This window comes from Serinus canaria, chromosome 2 (genome assembly GCF_022539315.1).
Source record: "Serinus canaria isolate serCan28SL12 chromosome 2, serCan2020, whole genome shotgun sequence".
Classification (NCBI taxonomy): Eukaryota; Metazoa; Chordata; class Aves; order Passeriformes; family Fringillidae; genus Serinus; species Serinus canaria.
Window position 1 is genome coordinate 119,782,140 of NC_066315.1, and position 22,316 is coordinate 119,804,455.

The window sequence follows — 22,316 nt, forward strand, 5'->3', positions numbered from 1 at the left end:
TCTTTCTTCTATTCTTCTGTTCTTAGTTGCTGCAATTACTGAGACATTAAACAGAATTTTTCCATCTGGGAGAAGTACATCAACATTAGAATATACTGAAGTCAAGTATCACAGATAACTTAACGTTGCAATTTCTTTCTTCATTGCCTAACAAGAAAAAAAAGACAAATTAGGAGTCACACTGTGAATGCAAGCAAGAGAACCTTGTTAGCTTCTTCATCAAAAGAATCAAGAGTCTGTTGATACTTACAATTGTTAGTAATGTTTAGCCAATACATGTGCTAACATCTTTCTAGATCCGTTAGCTTCAAACAAATCCTTTGGCACCCAAAACACAGAGTAGGCTAGAGAGACTGGAGGAATCTGTATAATGGGACTATGGATCTTTATCAATGATGGTTTCAACAATGAGAAAAGAAGCAGTTCCCAAAGAACCACAACTAAAAGCTGGAGCTGTTCTTTTCTGCACTCTGATTAAGTACTTGTTAGAGCAGCAAAGGCTGCTCCTGATCAACTCATGCAGGTACTCTGAAGAGCATATTTTTTTGGTTAAGGTAGAAGTAGAAAACAAATCAAAAAATCAAGTCCAGTAACAAAAGATCAAAATCCCTGAGAGCACATAAACAGGTCCCTATTCACACCAAACCACATCATTGTGCTAGATGAGAGAAAGGTGGGTGCATTTTTCAGGACAATCAGAACAGAGTCTGTTCTAAATCTTTATCAGTTGTGGAAGAAGAGGTTGAGATGATTAGGGCCAAAGAGAACAGGCTTGCTCAATTTTTTAAGGCAGACTGAAATTTTATCTATTCTCAGTCACAAGCATCTGAAAGACAAATGAATTCAAGGGCCTTGAAGCTGAAGATAGGTTGGATATCCAATCTTAATGAACTGAATACTGGGAATGCCCAACTGGGACCATGGGTGCCTGTGGAAGATTTCTGTCTACTTCTGACAACTCAGAAATCCTCTCTTAGAGGCAAAGATTAGAGAATTTCACTCATTAGCAAACTATCATAGGCAAAAAACTCCCTATTTGTCAAATTAAAGATGCTTGGGCCATGCTAGTTAGAAATAAAGTCTGGTGAGACTAGGAAAAAGTCTCAAGTTCTTGTTATGCTGTATACTTAATTTCTTTTCAAGAATGGAATGACTACTATATAAGCATTACCACATTTGCCTGCCTGCAAGGGGGGAAAGAGGAAGTGACACACTGAGAAATGCACTCTCCTTTCATAACCTCCCACCCCTTAAGGGCTTCTGGAGAAAACTATTGACAGACTGAGGTTAACTGATTTAGAGCCCTGAGTGGGTGGACCCATTGCCTTCAAGCCTTTTCCTGCTGAAAATTATGCTACATACAACAAAGGTTTTGCAATACAGATGAATGTCTTCCATACTGAAATGAAAGCCTTGAGAGACAGGCAACTGAGCTGTATAGAGTAATGCCAAGTAAGCATGATGTTCACAGTGCACCCACACACATACACAACACTCACACACATGTGTAATAGCATGTGACACAAAGGGCTGCAAGACAAAAAGTTTACCTTCACTAACTCAGTTTTGTCATCGTCCTCCCGATGTCGGTAAATGCACTGGCTAAGAAGAGCATATAGTCTTTCCATGCGAGATATGCTGACGTTCTCAGTTGCCACAATGACCAAATCCAGCACTTGCTGAAGCAAAAAAAATGGAAACTGCAATTCAGAAAAGCACAAGATACATCCTACTTTCCTATATTGTTAAATAGAAGTGGCACTTCAGAAAACTGATTAAGTATCTCAAAAGATTTAATTGGAGGAAGCAAATTAATATTCCACACATCAGAGACATAGCTTGCATTTCAGACAGGATTTTCTTACTCATCACTATATGACATCAGTGATCATAACTGAGATTCAACTGCTTCTAGAACAGTGGAGAATGACACGATCCACTTTGTCACAGAGTAGCTGCCTCAGGGAAGTCATGGTTGCATTTCATTAGAAATGCAATACAGAGCCCTAGAAAATGTGTCTTCAGAAACAAGCCTACAGATCTTCCAGACAGGGCTGTACCAGATGGAAACAGAAGCATCCTTAGGTGCTCATCTCTATCCATTAGCTGAATCTGTACTGTGGCTAACATCAGTCAGCTCCTACCCTTCAACTCAAGAGTGGATGAACTAGCAGAGAAGTCTGTAGGAAATTACTAATCTCTCACACAGTTCCTTGTGTTACCAAAGATGTGAATGTGGTAATCTGGGGAAAGCAACACTAACAAGCTAGCAGCAGGACTGCAGGGGTTGTTCAGTAGCTGTGTGTTGTGGGAGATGTACCTGAAGAGAGCAGCCACACCACATAAAAATATTACTGCCTCACAACTGCTTGCCATCAGACTCAGCCTCCCTTAGATCAGCTACCAGAAGAATTAAATTCTACATCTAATATCGAGCAAATAAGTGAACACACATCCAAAAGAAACCCCCAAGAAAATAAACAAAATCAACTAAACAAAAACCCCATACAAAACCAAGCAGATCCATTTTGGAGGGGCTCTCTGCTATGAGCAGGGAGTTCCATTGACACCCATGTTAAGGAAACAAGTCTTCTAAAAGATGTGTTCCATGACTGTAGCTCTCTCTTCATGACTGAAACACATATGAGCAGAAACATCAGTAAGGGCTCTACCCTACAACTTCTCCAGTCAGTAGGCAATACTTTCAGATTACATGCCATTAGCATCCTGATTCTAGAAAAAACTATGTAGCTTTTTTAAATATACAAGCAGGCATAAACAACACAACCCCCTGAAATTTGCTTCCTTAGGAAGCCATCTTGGGAAGTTAATTTAACCTCTACAGTTCAGACCAACACTAAAATATGTGATAGAAATTATGCTGGTGAGCCCTTTTACCAAAGGAGACTTTCTCCCCACACAAGGGAAACAACCAAGTAATACTCCCTTTCTCATCACAGCAGGTAAACAGCAGCTTCCTCTGCTTTGACCGACCTCCAGAAATTCAACCTAGTAATTTCCTGAATTTTTCTTGTGGAAGGACAGGTCATTCTTCTACCCTCTCCAGTTCATGCAAAGGAACCTCTTTTTCCCTCTGCAGCTAGGCCCATGTTTGATCCTTTCCCTGACTATACCTGTAACTTCAACAGGGGACTAGAAAAACTGTGTAACTATATGGATGCAAAATTCTAACACTGAATTTTGGAAGCATTTGAGAAAAGAAAATATTAGTATTTTATCCAGGATGATCTTTTGATCAATCTTCTAATTTCAGGTTTAAAGTCATCACTGCTAAAAATCAAGATCCTTTTCCAGGTCCTAATTAATGAAAGCATGCAAACAGCAAACCAAAAATACCCATCTCCCCAGTCCATCATAAAAACTGCTAACCAGCAGCAGCAGCAAGTTGACAGTGAGCTAACTTAAAATTTAACAAATGCTTTTACATTGAAAATTAAGAAGAGAACAGTCTCCTAAAATACAGTTCACCAAAAGCAGCCATCAACACCACTCTGGAAACAACAGTCATTACAGGCTGAATTATTTCATAAGCTGTATATCCCTCTCAGTAATGGTTTAAATTGTCATTGGTTAGCAAGTGACTTAATTTACAACCATAGAGGTAGCAAGAAAACATCCTACTTCAGTATCAACAAAATTGAAATTAGACTTACTCTGAGTTCAGAATAATCCACAGACACTCCCTGTGTGTGAATTTCCTTTGCTTCCCCATCACATACTCGCAGTTGCTCATCCACCTGAGAATGTCCCACACAAGTTGTATGATGTACTTGTGAATCTGGAATTACACACATTTTTGAAATCAAGATTTCTCTTTATCTGGAATACAGTATCAGTGGAGTATCCTGTACCTGGAAAAGACTAGCCCTCTGCAATAACAGAGGCAGAATTGTTATCCATTTTTTTTTACAGAGAAATGCTTGACTTCTATCCTTCTAGTGCTGTTCCCTAAAAACTAGGGACTCAGAAATGAAAAAAAGTGCTAGAGAAAAAAGGCAGGGTAAAACTAAGAAAAAAATATTCATGCTGCCACTACAGCACTGCACAGTAAACCTAAAGTTAGAAAAACCAAACATAGTCTAAAAGAGTAGTTTTTTAGGTTAGGAAACACATCTACACATCTTACATTTCAAACATTAGGACATAATTCTTCTATTCCACAGGGGTCTCTAGGTCCACACTGTTTAAGTAGAGCAGTACAGTTTACACTTAGGCTGCTTATTACTGGGAAGATACTTGTACAATTCAGTACCATTTGGAAAACAAACTGTAGAACCAAAAAAAAAAAAAAACCAAAAAAAACCAAAAACCACCTGCCACTGTAAAAACCATGGCTGTAGCCAATGTAACTACAGGAGCAACATCGTTATGCAAGGAACACTGTGTGTTGATTTGAGAGAGACACAAAAGAAGTAACAGAATGAAATCCAAGAAGGATTAAACCTAATAAATAGTGTAACCCTCCTCAAGAACAAAAAGGAGCTAAATTACCTATCTGACCTTTCATTTCACTTACCACTTGAACCTGCATCTTCAACAGTTCTGGCTATTTGGCAATCTGGCATTTTACTCTCCTCTCTTAGGTCTGAACATTCAGGAAGCATGACACTCTTTTCTTCATCAGGGGATTTAGCCACAAGGGTCACTCTCTCACTTTCATTTTCTGTCCCATTTTTCTGTTGTCCTTGAAGTACATTTTCATGTTCTTCCATAGGACTGTCCTGGGAGGATACAAACTGAACATTCTTCCTCTTTACTGAGATACTTGAAGAGTCTTCCTTCATTCTGCATTTTCCTTTTGACTTATCTACAAAGAGATGCCAAAAAAAAAAAAGTAATCCAAAACATTCCCAAAGCAGTTCTTTCTTCAAAACGCAGCAGCAGCAGCAGCATCTTGCAAGGAAAATAACCACAGGAGTTTCAGTACCATCTCTCTACATGTGTCTAGAGAAAAGGTTGCAAGTTAATGAGATCAGTTCTCTATTAGATATAGGCAGAGAAGGGAAAAACACTTTTTTGTGTAACTGAAAACTAGCTGAATATTCGAAACAGACACAGATAATGTTTTGAACTTCAAGATGTAAGTGCCATTAAATGTCAGTTGGGCCATCAAGGCCAGGCTCTCACAATGTCATGCAGCCAGTGCATTCCATTTCATAACCATACTGAATGAATGACCTCAGGATTCACCGCACAATTTGAAGCAGCATAATGAAAAATTCAATGCCTCTGGCATGAAGAACCAAGCATCACAGGAACCTGCTTTTAGGCCACAGGAACAGAGAAGGTACTTTGGCACCTTCTCCAAGAAACTCTGAATAAAACTCAACTTGCCATTAGAGCAGGAGTGTCCACAGGCACTGGAACCATCTTCCATTTCTCCTTACACTTTGGGTTAGCTTTCTTACACCCACAGAGCAAAGAATTGGGTCTTGTATGGCTGGTTACAAAGCACAAGAAGTCTTAAAATCCTGAGCATCAAAAAAACATACCTCTTTCCTTACGAGATTCTTTAATTTTTTGGCAGCGTTGCTCAAAACCTTCATCCATTTCATTCCTCACTATGGAATATGCAGTATCACTCAAAGTAAAAGCTTTGTGCTTCAGGAGATGATCTGAAATTTTACAGCCAGAACTGAGCATTTTCTACCAGTCAATGAAACTCTTTATTTTGGTTAATTAGAATGATTTTTTTTTTCATATGCAGGTTCTGAAAGGTTATCTCAGTCTGTATTTTCAGCATAAAACCAGAAAAGTTATTATTTAAGAAAAAGTACTAGTTACCAATGAACACATCTATCACAATTTCATACCCAAACAATATATCTAAAACTAAAACATTTACACCCTGGCTAGAAATGCTCTCTGGGGTTGTTTAAAATTGTCTAATGGGGTTCTTTAAAATTATCTGATACCATATCCACTGTGGGATTACTGAACTTCCACAGACAAAATCTATCAATTCTTTTTTTCAAATTAGGGGTAAAAAATAAACCCATACCTGCAAGCCCTTTATTGGGTTTGTACTCTAAAGCATTGCTACAGATTAGATCAATGTCCTTTAGAAAATCTTTTGCAGTTAAGTACTGGTGCATGTCAATCTTGGAGAGAACTGTCAAGAGGTCCATGGGCTGTTTAATGGTGTCCTTGTAATTGGTTGCCTACAAATTAAATATGCATGCTCAGAGATTTATGCTACAAAAATCAGTGACTTTCATTAAGTCAAATAAAGGACTTCATAAAAGCCCCAAATATTTATAACACCCTCAAAGATGCAGAAAATAACCAGCTTCTTGAAAATAGAAAAGGTATTTCAGGTGTCTTTGAAGAGACAGACCAGGAGAGGGGAGGAAAAAAGAAGCAGGGTGGTCAGAAGTGTGTGGGGAGCAGAGAAGGGAACTGGCGGGATGGATTTCACTTCCTTTCAGAAAATCACAGCAGAGAAACCTCAGTCAGTGAGGTTCACCTTGGATTCTCTTTGTTGCTGGCAACAAGAAAAAAACTGAAGGATTTGCCCCTTTGAAGCACCTGTCCTAAGCATCTACTCTAGAATGAGATAACTGGACCCATAGTCTAAAAGGAGTCTAATGACTACTTTAAATGAGGACATCTATATGTTTATAGGTTATTCACATCTTGGAAACTACAAGGAAGGAAAAAGACAAGTGAGTGGATGCTTAGGGGAATGAGACTTTGCTGAAATGCACAGCTATCTTAAAACTAGTACTGACTTTGAAGTACATGCCCCTGGCATAGACTTATTCAATGAATTCAATGTGAAGTGTATGGGAGCAAGAAAAAACATGCAGCCCTTATGGTTGATAATATACTGAGAAAAGCCCCAGATGAAACTGGAATAGTATCTGAAAATTTATTTGACAAACTGCTGCTTCTACTCCTGTTCTCACAGAAACTATTTAATCAAAGAGCTTTAGACTTCATTAAAACAGCCCTTTAGGTACTTTTTATAAATATAAAGTGATCTCTCTGCTTTTTAGTGCTGTAATATACCTATGTATCCAAACCTTTCCATGGGCAAATTGTGTTGGCATTTGGTGTAACTGGCACTTGGACTAGATCATCCACGTAGATACCTTCTAACTGAAATATTCTAAAGTTTTAAAGACCTTTTAGAAAGAACATAGGGCTTTCAGTGAATACTCAAATAATAAAAATTTGAGAGTCTCAAGGAGTCAAGTAAAAACAAAATTCACTTCCTTCTTCTTGGAAAATCACAATAGTACAGTCCTGGCATGAAAGATAAACCTTTCTAGAAAGAGCACAAGAACACCAAGAAACATAAACACAGAGGAATTATGAATGCACACAGTTATAAGTGTATTATAAGTCAATACTAACCTCCTCTGAGACAATGGGCTTTGTAAATGCTTTGAAACGTTTGTCAATGACAAGTCTTTGAGCAACATCTCTTAAGTAAATCCTGAGTTCACGCAATGTATCCTCTTCCTGCTCTTCCAACTGCCTTATTTCTTCCTCTGTCAGCTTTCGAGGCTTAGGTGGGGGTGCTACAGGCAGCACTTCCAAAGGCTGGTAAGCTTAATTGAATCAGAAAGTTGCAGTTAATTGATGGAACTCATAAAAGCACATGAAAAATGATTGATAGAAAATTATCACCCGATCAAATACTGTATTTACTGTTAACCTAGAGTTAGCAAAGTTTTGTATGTAGAACATCCTCCTCACTTGTGTTGTTTTTTAATGCAGGAGGTTGAGCAGCTTGCTTCATAACTAAGTCCTCAAAAAAACGTCTTCTCTCAGCACAGGTTGGACGCGGGATTCTGAAAACTTCTTCATATTCATTATTAAACAATGCTTTTATCTAAGGCGTGAAGAGAAAATATGCTTCAGTTATACAAGGCCATGAAAATTTCTTATATTCTGTTCCAAAAAAATGAGTACCTTTCTGAATTAAATTGAATACTTATCTGTATAAGACTATAAATTAACAGTTATCTCTATGGCCTTAAAAGACTAGGTTTTTATAGCATGGCAATTTAAAGTGCCTTCCCTAAGGATCACATTCTAGATTTTAAGCTCTATGAAGAAACTGAATGATAAACAACTAAGAAAAGGGTGACTGGGGATTCACCATCCCAAACGCTGCTCATTTTCCATTCACGTGACTTTCTGTCCTTTGGCTTGAATCTTTATGGCAGTTACAGAGGGAAAAGGCTCAGAGGACAAGTGCTGGCTTTTTAGTGAGGTGTTTGGGCTTTCTCTGATTTTATTTTTAATTAATTTAAATGAAGTGTATCAATTTGAATACTTCCAAGTTGCATTCCATTTTTCTATTTCTACCACCAAAAAATTATGGAAGGAATTTCAATACATATTTTAGAAGGCACTTATTAACAGTATGAAGACTTCTGTTACTGAAACAAAATAATCCGAGCAACACATTTACATTCTGAACACCTTCCTTTAATGGGCAGTCTCACATATCTACAGCACTTAGCATGTCTTCTTGAAGAATTTTGCTAAAGAATACACCTAAAAAATTATTTCCAATTTGCTTGAACAGAAACTGAAACTTAGCTTTCTAATGTGTTGAGTTTTCACCCAGACAAAGGAAATAATTATGTTTTTTAAAATAACATAAATTTGAAATTACATTCTATTAATAACAGTGTGACCTCTATATTTTTTTTAGCAAAAATACATCTGGCTTTTCAGTAAAAACATTTTCAGAAAAACAATCTTTCTTTCCTAGCTACTTTTCAAGTACCACACTCTTCACTAAGGACACACCTAACCACCTTGAAGCCACCAAAACCATTGATGGAAGCAAGTCTATACATCTGTCTAATAATCTTAAGTAAGTGAGAAGGGAGAAACAGCAGGATCAAAGTCAATTTTTACCCAGAAAACACCCAGCAAATGCTTTCAGCATAGTTTTGTTTAAGCAAGTTTTAAGGGTCTGGGTTTGGATGCTTGAGTAACAACTATGAATTTGCTTAAGAATGGCACGTAACTCTATTGCTTCAGGGAGTTATAAATTAGCAAGAAATTGAGTAACAAAGGAAGAAAAGTATCGGCTGAAATACCTCTTCTGGGAGATCTCTCAGTTGTACATTAGATGTTGCAAGGAATAAAACTGGAGTAAACCTTGGGATGTTCTGCAGTAGGGTTGTAAAAACAGATCTCAGCGTAGTTCCAATAGTATCCCACCATGAAGGGATTTGTGGGACATATATGATACTTGGTGCTGATCTCTGAGCCTCTCGCATCAACTGGTAAAATGAAAGCTTGGATAAAAAAACTACATCATGTAGGAGAGACTACTAAATAACTAACTACTAAATAACTACATATCAGTCAAACTACCTTACGAAATAAGTGGTATAAACACAAGACGTGAAGACAAATTGATAAATGACTCCTTAATAACCAGGTAAAATTCTCACTTTGACTCAAATATAGACATTTCTATGCAGACAGAAACAGACCTGAATCTCAGCCTGATTTCAAAACTACTTAGTTATAAAATAACTCTAAAGAGCCTAAGAACTCAGCCAATGTAGTGGTGTGCCTGAAAAAAACCCAGAGCTAACTCTTCGGCAAGGTGTATTTGCCTGGAGAAATCATTACACTACTGCAGCTACACTATTTTCAGTTCAGAAGAGACACACACCCAATTCAGATTGAAGCACAGTCTGAACAAACAAAGGCTTATGTGAAAAGATGAGGGCTAACACAGCACAAGATGCCTGGCTATCATTCAGAACTTCAAGCACATTTTATAAGATGTGACCAGTCCTTAGACTGTCTGAAGAGCTAAATCACTCACTGCCTCTCATTACCAAAGGTGGGCCTTGGAAAAACACAAGCCACTGCCTTCTGTGATTGAGATGGCACCTCAATCACAGAAGACAACATGCATCTACTGCATGAAGGAAGTGGAACAGTCCTTTCACACAACAAACTTCTCCATGCACCATTTCAGATTAACAATCTGAAAAAGACTTGCTCCTCCTATGTGACAAATGAGTATCCAGTCACATAATATGTCTTAACTTGCATAGCTCTCAAATGCTGCTACTAGAGATCAAAATATTTTAATTCAGTGATGCCAAAGAACAAAGCGGATTTACTGCCCAAAAGTAAAAAAGCAAAACTGCACTAAATTGCTTATATTTTCTTCTCCTAGAAAACGAAAAATCAACACCATACAAATCTAAGTATTCCATGAATTTTAACACTTTTGCTGCATGTACTGCAGCATTGAAGGCTGAATATGTAAAAAAACCCTAAACAAACAAAAAATGTCTTTGCCTCAAAACCTTGGCTGCCCTACAAACATAATTTTAAAAGAGGCTACAGAATGTGCATTGACATGCTGTCAGGTCGATGCAGAGCCATCTACTGGTAGCACAGACTCTTAAAAAGCAACAAAAAAAAATTTCTAAATCCCACATGAGACCAGCAGGATTTCTTGCCACAGAGAGGGGTTTATTAGCAGCAATTCCCATCTTCCTGAGCTGCTAGTAATATTCTCCCTGTTACATTTCAAATGGATAATATGGCTATAAATAAAATCCTTATGTGGTATCATTCCATCGGAAAAGTCATTTTCCGACAAAAGTAAACAAAACAGCACATTTAAATCAGGTCACTTATATTGACAATGACTTTTGCTTACTTCACTAGTTTTATACACTAATCCTATGAGACTAACAAAAAAAATAACTACCTGTACACATGTTTCATCTGGTAATGTGCTAGCAAACAAAGTTGGTGTATCTAGTGTATAAATTGGAAACTTTTCCAGGGAATGTATTACTGCGGCTGCCAAATCAGAAGCTTGCCCAGATCCTGGCTCTTCAATTAGTAAGAAGCGTGGCCTGTAAGATGTTGGTTGGTCACGAGGATTTCTACAGCAATAAGTAGAAAACAAGTTTAAAAATGAGTGATGAATAGGAAAACAGACATTAAAGTTTTATCCTACATACTTTGTTTTATAAATACTCTCCCAGTTACACAAAATAATAAGCTGATCCGTGAACAGGAAAACTTTAAAGCCTACTTTCTCAAAAACTGGTACTCTGCCTCTGCTAGAAATCCTGCCAGTCCCCAGCACATCTGCTACTCTTTTGGCTGAGTTAAGTAACAGCTCTTAAACCCCAGAGTGGGACTGTCCAGCCAAACACCCACACAAAGTTCAGTTTGATGGGTCATGGAAGTGTACTCAGAACAGGAGTAACCAGCTGACCCTTCACACTTACATCTGGCAAATATTGATCACCCCCCACACACACACACACTCAACTCCTTTATCTAGCATCCCTCACATCAAACAGTTTACACACTCAGCTGTCTTGAAAAAACAGAGCCACAACAGGGACAAAACGTACCTGCTGAAAGTGCGGAATTCTGCCTTCTTGTGATCACATGTTTTATGAGTCAGCTTCTCTTCAGAGACTGATGGTGACTCCTCATCACTGTCAATCACATAATTTCCTGAAATAGAATTTTAAAAGGACAGGATTCTTAACTTTCTTGCATAGTCCATCTCTGTCTTGCAATAAGACACCTTCAAAATTGGTGCTGGAAAACACTTCTCTTGTATTTCCTCGTTTGAATGCTATTTCCTAAAGAGTTCATTTTACCACAAATCAAAGGAGAATGCACAAGTCTCTACAAAGCTGTCCTATGTCCCACGATTTGCATCAGGTATTATCTCTCTGTTGACAAAAACTTGTGAGTTTTTCTCCTTAGAATAAAGATGATAAGGAACAACTTATGTAGCTCCCAGACATCTGAAAAACATTTCTCCTGCTTTAAGCATTTATTTGAAAAGAGGTGCTAATAATTTAAAGCTTAGATTCCTCTCTGCAAGCGATAAATGTGATGTTAGCACCTGTCAGAAACAGGGTCCTCCAGCAGAGAATTGTGTAGTTCGTGACTGCTTTTGCATGTCACTCACAGCTCCCACCCAGCATTGTGCACACACAAATTATAAAATTGTGCTGCTAGTACAGCTAAGTACATTTGTGTACCTTGATTGCACAGATCACAAGCTTTTGCTCTGGCACATTTTTAAACAAGTGTAGATGTTCTACCTTGCTGTTGGTCCTTCTTTAGTGCAAGCTCAGCATGGGGAAATACTCTCTGCAAGGTTTGTAAAATCCTTTCCAATGTGTCTTCTAACAGTGGCTTTGAAATAGTTGATAGTGCTTGCCCAGGGGTAGGCACAACCCTCCGTGAAGCTGGAACAGTCTTCTGCATGGCCATAGAAAAATCGTTTGCTTTTATTTTAATTGAATCCATGTTTATCTGCAGTCTCTGTCTGCTTTCATATAGCTGAGGATAGCGATGCCGCAGAGCACAGAGACCAGTTTCGGCACATAAGGCTTTAATATCAGCACCACAGTACCCTAATAAACAAAACAGGAATCAAGTGTTATGTCAATCTCAGACAAAACAGAATTCAAGGCCAGTACTTCTAAAAGGCAACACTGAAAGACTTTATGTGCAGCCAAAAATTACCAGGCTAAGAGACAATTCAAAGAGTTACTGCATCGCAGAAAAGTTCTGTTACATGGCTCACAGCTGAATATCCTGCACTTAGGCAGCAGCCTGCTGCTCAAAACTTTGTTCCTGGAAATTATGTTGCAAACCCCTTCAATGTTCTGAGAGACAAAAAGAAAACTGAAAGCAGTGTCTAAATTTGCTCCCATGCCAAGTGCCTCCTTACTGCCTCTCTCTGCCACAAGAGCTCGAGTACTGCCTGCTCCAAGCTCAGGTTCCCTCAGACTCAAGTCACATGTAGTAACCCACAGTTTTCAAACTCACCAACACATTCTTCAGCCAGCTCTTCAAGTAAGTTGTCTGATGGCTTCGGCTTCCAGTCTCGTGTGTGAATTTTGAAAATTTCTTTTCTTGCCTGGAAGCAGTTGCATTTCAGTTTGCCCTAAGTTTTCTCTTAAAAGAACAATGACAACACCAACCCACAAAATCCCTTATACCAATACAAATACTTTTCTTATCTGCTAAACATTTTAGAATTTTAAAAGTCAATTATTAATACACTGTCTGCTTCTTCCAGCAGGAAATTTAATAATTCTGAACTTGTTACATTAAACTCTTGCTGGGGGCTGAAGTAAAGGCATTTATATTGTCCATAAAAGTGAGTTTTCTCAAGTGTGAGACCCAATGATTCTGAAGAAAAAAATCGTTGTAAAATCCTTATCTGTGGTATTTTCAAAGAAAGTTCACTCAAATTAAGTAAAATTTCATGAAACTTTTAGCACACAGACTAATTATGGCAGATTTCTAGAACTCTATCACAGTAGAGAATCATGTATTAGATCCTTTTAATGGGACCTCATCTCTTGTTCCTGAGAGTAGATGAAAACTGGAACAAAGTATTTGTGCACTTTTACTAGCTTTCAATCCAATAAGCCTTTTTATCCTTTTTCAAGAGGTGATAAGGAATATCAGAGATAGCCACTGAGAAAACACTAAAAGAGGGCTCCAGTTTTGCACACTATCTCCCCCCTTTCAATATTTTTTTGGTTTCTTAATACCCCTTTTTATATTGCTTAACTATTGCCATTGAACTAGAAGCTTCCCCAGCCCTGCAACTGTGCAGTATCCCTCACATCATTGTCCAAGTCCCAGTCAATAACTTCCAGTAAGATCCCAAAATACTTAATTTGCTTTACCATCAGCCTTGATTAAAGCTTTTGCTACCAAGGAGACATTCTCTCACCCTTTCTTTTACTTTCAAAATGCTAGAGGGGTAGTTTATAACTAATTAATATACCCATTCTTTCTTAAACAGTTCAGTTACTATCAGCATCCCATTTTCTTCACCAGTCACAGAGAAACCAAAACTAAGTAGAGAATTAACCAATTGTTGAAATCACCCTAATCATATATATTCAGCACCAGGTCTGCCCTGTACAGTACAATGCAATTTCTCCAAAACCCCTTTTTGTCTCCCTATAACTATTGTCCAAACTGTACACTACAGATGGAGACTTGCACAGCTGCACAATGCTGCCTTATTACACGGATTTGTCATGAAGATGGACTTTGCCACAGAAGTGCAAGGTTGAGAGGGAGTTCTGACCTCTTTGTTTGGCAAACTGAAGCGGAATTCTCGTTCAAAGCGCCCAGGTCTTCGCAAAGCAGGATCTATAGAATCCAGTCTGTTGGTGGCTCCTATCACCACAACCTCTCCTCTGCTGGTTAAGCCATCCATAAGTGACAGAAGTGTCCCCACAATAGAGCTAACAGAAAAATACGGTTTTCATTCACCAGCTTAGTAAATTCTGTTCAGTTACACATAACCTTGTCCAATGAGCACTCAAAAAGGACAAGTTTTTATTGATGAGATGCTGTTTAGCAAAATACTCATTTTAAATCATAATAAAATACAGATAAGGTAATGCAGACCTTTTGCTGATATCAAGCTCAGCAAACTGTTTTCAATTACTGTATAAAAATCTCTGAGATTCATTTGCACGGAATTACTAATTTTGAGGAAAAATGAATGTTTCACTTGAAGTTAAATAAGTTGCCATCTTTTTTCACAATGATCAAGCAGCTTCTGTGTAGATACAAAACATACCCTACCTATGAATTTGGTCTTGTTTATTGGACCGTACAGGAGCCAGAGCATCAATCTCGTCAAAGAAAATAATTGAAGGTCGCATCTCGTAGGCCTACAATGAAAACACAGGAATATTGATATCAGGAAAACAGCCCTATATGAAAGAGAAAATGCATGAAAAACATCATGGTTGGAAAGGCACGAACTAAATTTTTCAGACTCCATTAACTGAACTAACAGAGTAAAGTAGCCTGAGTAACTGAAGACAGCAGCCTATATCAACTCAAGGAGACTGGGTGACAAGAAACAAACCACATCAGTAGTTTTTACATCTACCTGGCAACCACAAGAACAGAAACAGGACTTAGCTAAGTTACAGGTTCTGGAAGCAGCCCTCTTTTATCTGTTTAAATGACCATGTTTCAGCCTGCATCTCTTTCCCTCTGATCTTAAGCCTCCACCTCTTGAAACATTTTTTGTGACTTTTTGGGATCTTTTGTTGTTTTGGGGGAGAGGGGGGTGGTTAGAGTGGTGCTTTGCAGGGTTTCATTATTTCCTTTACTAACCTTTTCCAATACATCTCAATATTTCAAACCCTGAAACTTCACTGAAAAAGGAAACAGTGGCAAGCTCATTTCAGTGAAAAGAGCTGACAAAACACGTAGAGCACAGAAATTTAATTCCAACTCAGACAGAACACATGCCACATTTCAACCTTACCTGCTCAAATAATACACGAAGCTGTCGTTCAGACTCTCCTATCCATTTACTCAGGCACTCAGCACCTTTTCTCATAAAGAAGGTCACTCTCATGTCACCTTGACTGCATTCATTAGCAAGTGCACGAGCAAGCAGTGTCTTTCCTGTCCCCGGTGGACCATAGAATAGACAGCCTCTGCAATTAAAAAAAAAAAATTAAAAAAAGTCACATAAGAAAAAAACATCATGGAAAAGCACCTATTACAAACCCCACCATTAAAACACACAACTCTGCTCTCCTAAACAAAACATCCCATGGATAAGATAGCAGTAATAGCAGTCACAGCTGAAGTATGAGAAAAGTCAAAACTTTCCTACACAGTTCTCCAAGGCAGCAAACAAAATCAGTAAAGAGGATAATGAGGAAACACCAAACATTTATAAAAGCTTGCAGCATCCCAAAAGGACACTTTCAAAACTTCTGACAATCCAGCAGGGTGGCTGGAGACAAATAAGAACAAATTTCCAATGGAAAATCTGACACTTGCCTAACTTAGGAATCATCAGTTCATTTTTCAACGATGCACTCCATATTCATTCTTCTTTCCACATAAGTCAAGATTTTACAGTAAAACATTTGATTCTCCTTTAAAAAGTTTTGAATTACTGGCATTGGCTTCCCTTTGTTGGTGATAAAAGAAGAAGTATTCTAAAGCTGGAAAGATATTCTGCATTTCTTCATTCACATCAACTAGAAAAGCCAATACACTGCTGCTTCAAAAAACAACTTCAATTAATAAAGAAACAAAGCACAAAAATATTTTCTTTCTATTTTGAAATACTTTTAAAGTTACTAAAGGCAAAGAATTTTAGGTCCTAGTTCAATATGTCATGACTGAGTTTTGTTGACCAAGAATATATAAAGCTAACAATTAAAGCACTGGTCCTTTTTTCTAACACAGAATCCACTTAGCTCTGTAAAAAGAGGACAGATTCTTGTTTTAGCTCAAGTACAACAAACACTGCAAGTTTCTAGTTGCATATCCTATTAGTTGTAAAAGTGATACTTGAGAACTTGAAAAAAAAGAGTAGGCGGCAGAGACAAGCGGACTTTCACTAAACAAACATTTGACTTTGAGTAGAAAGTACTTCCTGCTTATAAACCAATCAAGTCCACTTCCATTTATAACTTTAAAAAAAAAATTCCCAACTCTGCCTTTGAAAGGCAAGACACTTTGAAAGCATGGTCTCACCGTGCAGTAAATCTTTGGACCTACATATATACAGGATTCTACCAATTTTTTTTAAAATTACTTTTTACTACTGTTGAAAAAAAAAACAATTGCTGAGAATTTGAAAGCATGAAACGTATTGATGCCCCAGTTGAATTCTCCTGAAAATAGGTAAATTAGAACTTAAGAGTTTTAAACAGTGTCTGTTACCTTGGAGGTTCAATTTTCAATCTCTCAAAGATTTCGGGATAAAGCAATGGAAAAATGACCATCTCTTTTAAAGATGAAATGTGGTCAGAAAGACCACCCACGCCATCAAACTGTACCTAAAGATGAAGTCAACAGAACACATTTTATATGTTAAAGCAAGCTGCAGCCTTGATAAGATTCCATAAGAAGCTCAATTGCTTGAGAGAAAACTGTAAAACAAGGAAGTTATAGATGGCCCATTACTAGAAGCTTTCGTAAATACTGCAAGTGTCTCATTGCCACAATGAATCAAAAATACTTACTGAGCCATCTATTTGCATTTGTTCCACGCCAGCCAGACTTCCTCCAGTTTTCATGGTATTCTTGTCAACTCCTATTGAGGCACACTTCTGAAAGCTGACCAGAGGAGATCTGATTTGAATTTAGGAAAAAAAAGGTGCTTTCTAACTTACAATGCAGATAGAAGATTTTTGATTATCTAATGACAACAAGCAAATGCAGAAGACCTCATAAATCAGCATGAACTTCTGAAATAGGTAAACTCATTCCAATGTTTTACATTTAACAGTTATGAGTAGATAAAGGAAAATGGTCACTCCAGGCATTACACTGAGTTAATTATTTTAACAATACCACTTATGAATATCCACGCCAGTTAACACAGCACATGTAGAAACACAAGCTTAGAACAATTATTCCATACGTGGAGAGCATGGACTGACCTTGATTGTTTTGATGGAAGAACTCCTCCCTTCCCAAACACATTGACATCTTACATCTTTCAAATACTTTTAGCTTTTACAGTCAAAAAGTTACTGCCCAGGAGAACACTTATTTCAGTAAGTGTTAACAATAGAAAGGCTGCCCACAACTCCTGGGTTTTCCTGAGGACTTTGAAATGTGTGTGCCAGAAGATACACATCTGAAATATGTCAGGCTAAAAACTCATTTTTTAGACTGTTATTAGATTAATATTTCTAGAACATTTGTTAAGTAATAAAATCTATTTCCCCTATTTTCTCTTATAGTGGTTTTCACTTTGAAAAAACAACAGCAAAACACAGCAGTAGTGAAGTTTTATATCAAGAAAATACATCTAAGTGTGTATCTCTACATTTCTTCCCATTCCCACCTGGAAATCAAATTCCTTATTAAAAGCCAATCCTAAAAATCCAGTTTTAGAGACTCCAATTACAGTTGTCAATACCAACAGGTATGACAATTTTGAAAAGGTACAAGAGGAAGATGGCAACACTTCATAGTTAGGCATATGCAAAGAGCTCCCAGGTACACTTCTCCCTCCCCTATTCATTAATTTCATTAACCTCCTAAAATTTTTCTTCTTCTTCTGTATTTCAAAATCCTCATTGTCATCAGAAGAGGAAAAGGAATCACTGCTGAGGACTCCATATCTCTGTCTGCAAACATTCAAACAAATAAAAAATTAAAATGCACTCCAAGTAATAGCAAAATTTAAGTGAACACTATCTCAGAGTTTACTTTGAAATCTACAAAGTTTTCAGATCATTGAAAATTTTATCTGATTTCAAAGTACATTATGTGATTTTCCTTGTGACAGCAATATTTGATTTTTCTTTGGAAATTAAAATGTATCACTAGTGTGCAAAGAAATTTCTTAATCAAGTTACTCCTTATGTCCAGTCTCTCTCTCTCAGACACACAAATCGAGTTTCACTTAGCATTATGTAGCCACTCTGTGAAACATCAACATTTTAAACTTATTTAAAAATTTGACTTCAAAACCCCTTCCTTCCATAATTGTCTGCTTTCAATGATACTAAACAAAGTGCAAGGGATGGCACTCTCCATGCTCTGTTTAAACGGTCTGATACCCCTTTGTCATTTGTCAGCAATTCATAAATCAGATTTTTATTTAATATTTTTCTGGCTTGAGGTTAGTTTCATACAGAAACATGAACTGATTCCAAAGAGACATCAGAATCAGTGTTTGAGTGATTTAAAAAAAAAAAAAATCAATTAAAACTTCCATGCAGTCTCTCCCTCGAACTAAATTTTCTTTGGTTTTAAGAAAATAACTTTCATCTCTCAAGATTAAATAGTCCAAGGTTTTCAGAGGGAGATTCTGGCTTCAGTTACAGTACAAATTAATTTCAGTTACACAATCTCAGCCACAACCCTCATCATCACCTTATCAATGACCATAAATACTGCATTTTCAAATAAGATCTGATGGCTAGTAAAAAGAATGGCCTGCCACTGCCAGTGTTTGTTTTCTAGACTACCACAGTAATACTAATACTAATTATCTTATTTGCCACCAGTCCAAAACCCCTTGAAAGCATTATTGAGTCATGTGACAGCACTATTGAGACAGAAAAACTATCACTTAACCATACACAAACCTTTTGTTCCCTTTGCATGAATCTCTCTCTGAGACAGATGAAGACTGGACCGAAAAATCTATCTTACATCTTTTAGGTGCTGTTGAAAGCCAAGAATTTAGAATAATGTCACAAACAAGTTTAAGATAAAGCAGGATAGTCAAAGAGGCAGAAAACAGGATGTGTATCACCCATCTCTAAGTTCAGAGGAAGTTTCAAGGCAGGCAGGGGTTAATCAATGCACAGTAGAAGTGAAAAAACACACACCTGATTTTTAATAAGAACTGTAAAACTCCTGAGTAAGAATATAGTCTCTTTAATTGCCATTCTTTCAAGGCTAGATAGGTCATATATTTTACTGGAAAACAATAAGGATCCCAAAAAGTAAAAATGAATAGCATGTGCACAGGATACTGACATTTGAGAAAAGGTACTGGCAGAATGAAGGTAAGAAATTTAAAGCTGAGTGTGTGCATGTTTTTCCATTTTAAAAATCTTGCTTCCATGCAAGAAATTAGCTCTTCAGAAAAACTGTGCCTAAAACCTGCTTTCCAATGTATCTTGATAGCACTCAACAAAACAAAGCTTTTTTCCTTTTGCTTCACTTCCTTATGATGAAATTACTGCACACAAGATTAAACTCTTTACTGTTAAACATTAAACTCTCTGTACTGTTACAAATAATGACATATTCAAAATGCCCTAATTACATGTACTCCCTCCTGTCCACAGCCTTTTATGTTGGACTTATTTTGGAAAAACGTTGAGACTTTTTTTTGTCTGAATACCTATGAGCTCTTCTCCACTACAGCCCTAGAATCTGTGGCTATGGCTTGTAATGTCATGAGCAACACAGATTATTTAATAGGTGAAAAATACCCAGTAGTTCACTCCACCTCAATTGCTGAAGAAAAAGCTTTTAGCTAGGGTATAGTCAAGGAAATTTAGAACAGAAGTAGCTTACAATGCTACCTGGATTGTCAGTTGTTTCTTTACCAGTTGTTTCCATATGTAGTTGTTTCCTAATTAAAAGAAACAGGAAAAATCACACAAACATGCAGAAAACCTGTGAGCATATCTGGTGCCATTATAGTATCAATTTCAAGGCACTCCATACATGCAAAAGATTAAATTAACTCACAGCAAGAGGGAATAGGAACACCACTCGGGAACCCAGGATTAATAACTAGGATTTCTGCTCTAAAATACAGTTTAGTAGATGTGAAACTTAAAACACTTGGCCAGATTCAAAACTGGCTGTATCAATTAGTCATAGGTTAATTATCCAAGAGTGTGGTAAAACCCAGAATAAAGCAATTCTTAGCAGAAAAAAAAAAATCCTACTGGCATTTGAGAGATGATTTAGAAAGTAGTATGGTAAATTCTGGTTGAAACAAACCACGAAGGAATTAATATCTGACCAAAACCAACTACGAAATCAGGCTATGGATATGTTTAGAACATAAAGCTCCTGGCATTCAAGAAGACACTGGAGTACCTTGATTTAACACAGCAAAACCAAGACAAGGAAATATTATTGATTAGTGTCTATAATTTTAACATGAGTTCTGCTTGGGACAGGGGACAGCTTGAGCTCACAGGCAAGGCTGGCACAAGAACAAACACAGATAAAGCAGGTATCAGTAAATTCACTTTTTAGTAAGATTTGAAGGAAACCCCAAGCCCTGAGACAGCTACTTGTAAAAACCTGGGGGTTTTATTTATCCATTGAAAAATCATAAGGCAATTCAGCAAGTATAGTATATTCTATGTTTCAGCATATCACTGCTCTGTCATGTCTTCTGAAGGAGGTATTTCCTCCACCTTAGAATGTAGCTGTGGCACGACTGTAATAGCAAGATGTTAAATTATAATTAGAGAACATGAATAAAATATTAATTTAGATTATACTATGCTTTGGAAAAAGTTGTTTTCAGCTAAATTAAAATTATAAGTATACAATTTCTTTACGTGAAATGCCACTCATATAGAAAAATAGTAAATTATTTTGGTATCTACTTATGTGTACTAGAACACCCACAGCTTCCCTTTCTTTGCTGTCTAGGTGTCTTTTCCACATCATCCCTTTTTTTGCAAGACTGCCTCTGCAATACTAAGATACAAAGTTGACATGTAAGAGCAAAGCCATGTGAGCACAAAAATCCCCACTGAAAACAATGCAAGTAGTTAGCACAATATTTTAATATAGTGTGCACAAAGCAATAGTCATCAACACTTCACCAAGTTTTTCAACACTACTTAAAAATTAGGTAAAATATTCCGTTTTTTATAGAGAGTATTTGCAAACATAAATTGTTTTCAGTTAATTTTCCCTTCTTGCTGAACACAGTAAAAAAAGAATCTAGAAAAAATATCTCCCTGGTGATATACTTTGAAAACCTTTTAGAAAACAATGTCAATTTGGTCTTCAATTTGGGCAAAGAGAATTAAGTCACAGAGACACACAAGCAGAAATGATAGGACTCCTTCACTTTGTATCAAACTTTCTGCCATTTCTTAGCAGGACATTATAAAATTATTTGCAAGCATGAAAGAAAAGTTATTTAAACATGAAGGCAATTCTGCTGCCAAGAAGACAAATTTAGAGGGCAAGGTAACATCTACTAAAAGTCACAACATGAAATGATCCTTTCAGTTCACAAGAAACCAGCCCACATATAAAAAGATGCTCTGGTGTGAAGATCTCTCTACAATTGGCAATCCCAAAAGAAAGACACCGGTGGCCAATTTAACCATTGACTGTATCCAAAATCTTAACACACAAAGCACCTGACAAATACATCCTCCTGTGAACAGTCTGTAAATTGTAAACCTTAAGAGAAGCCACAAGCAGGAGACACTACCTGACCAACTGCAGTGGAACGTTTATGGAATGTTTGTCAGGTTGCTTGGCAGTGCCCCCTCAAAGTTCCAAGCTTGATCATGCCCAACCCCCAAGCCCCTGGTGAGACTTTACTGTGGCTGGCACCTGATGCCCAGCACTTGGAAATCACAGAATCACAGAAGGGTGTGGGTAAGAAGGGACCTTCAGCAACCTTCATCAACACCCCTGCCATGGATAGGGACACCTTCCACTAGGCCAGGTTGCTGCCAGCCCCATTCAGCCTGGCCTTAAACACTTCCACAGCTGGAGCATCCACAGGTTCTCTGGACAACCTTACCATCCTCACAAGAAAGATTTATCATAGACAT

The 22,316-nt window shown here is 37.4% G+C and overlaps 1 protein-coding gene across 1 annotated transcript; it reads right to left on the minus strand.

Annotated features, from left to right (window-relative positions):
- Positions 1-108: 108 nt before the first annotated feature.
- LOC103816319 (ATPase family AAA domain-containing protein 2-like) lies at positions 109-22,316 on the minus strand. Its single transcript, XM_050971030.1, is given in 21 exon segments — positions 109-147; positions 1,551-1,679; positions 3,675-3,799; positions 4,538-4,828; positions 5,514-5,636; positions 6,023-6,182; positions 7,381-7,577; positions 7,726-7,861; positions 9,087-9,272; positions 10,733-11,008; positions 11,462-11,499; positions 12,102-12,416; positions 12,835-12,925; positions 14,117-14,276; positions 14,623-14,711; positions 15,320-15,494; positions 16,741-16,856; positions 17,043-17,151; positions 18,066-18,158; positions 20,068-20,125; positions 22,286-22,316. Coding segments are annotated over 21 exon segments (2,937 nt in total).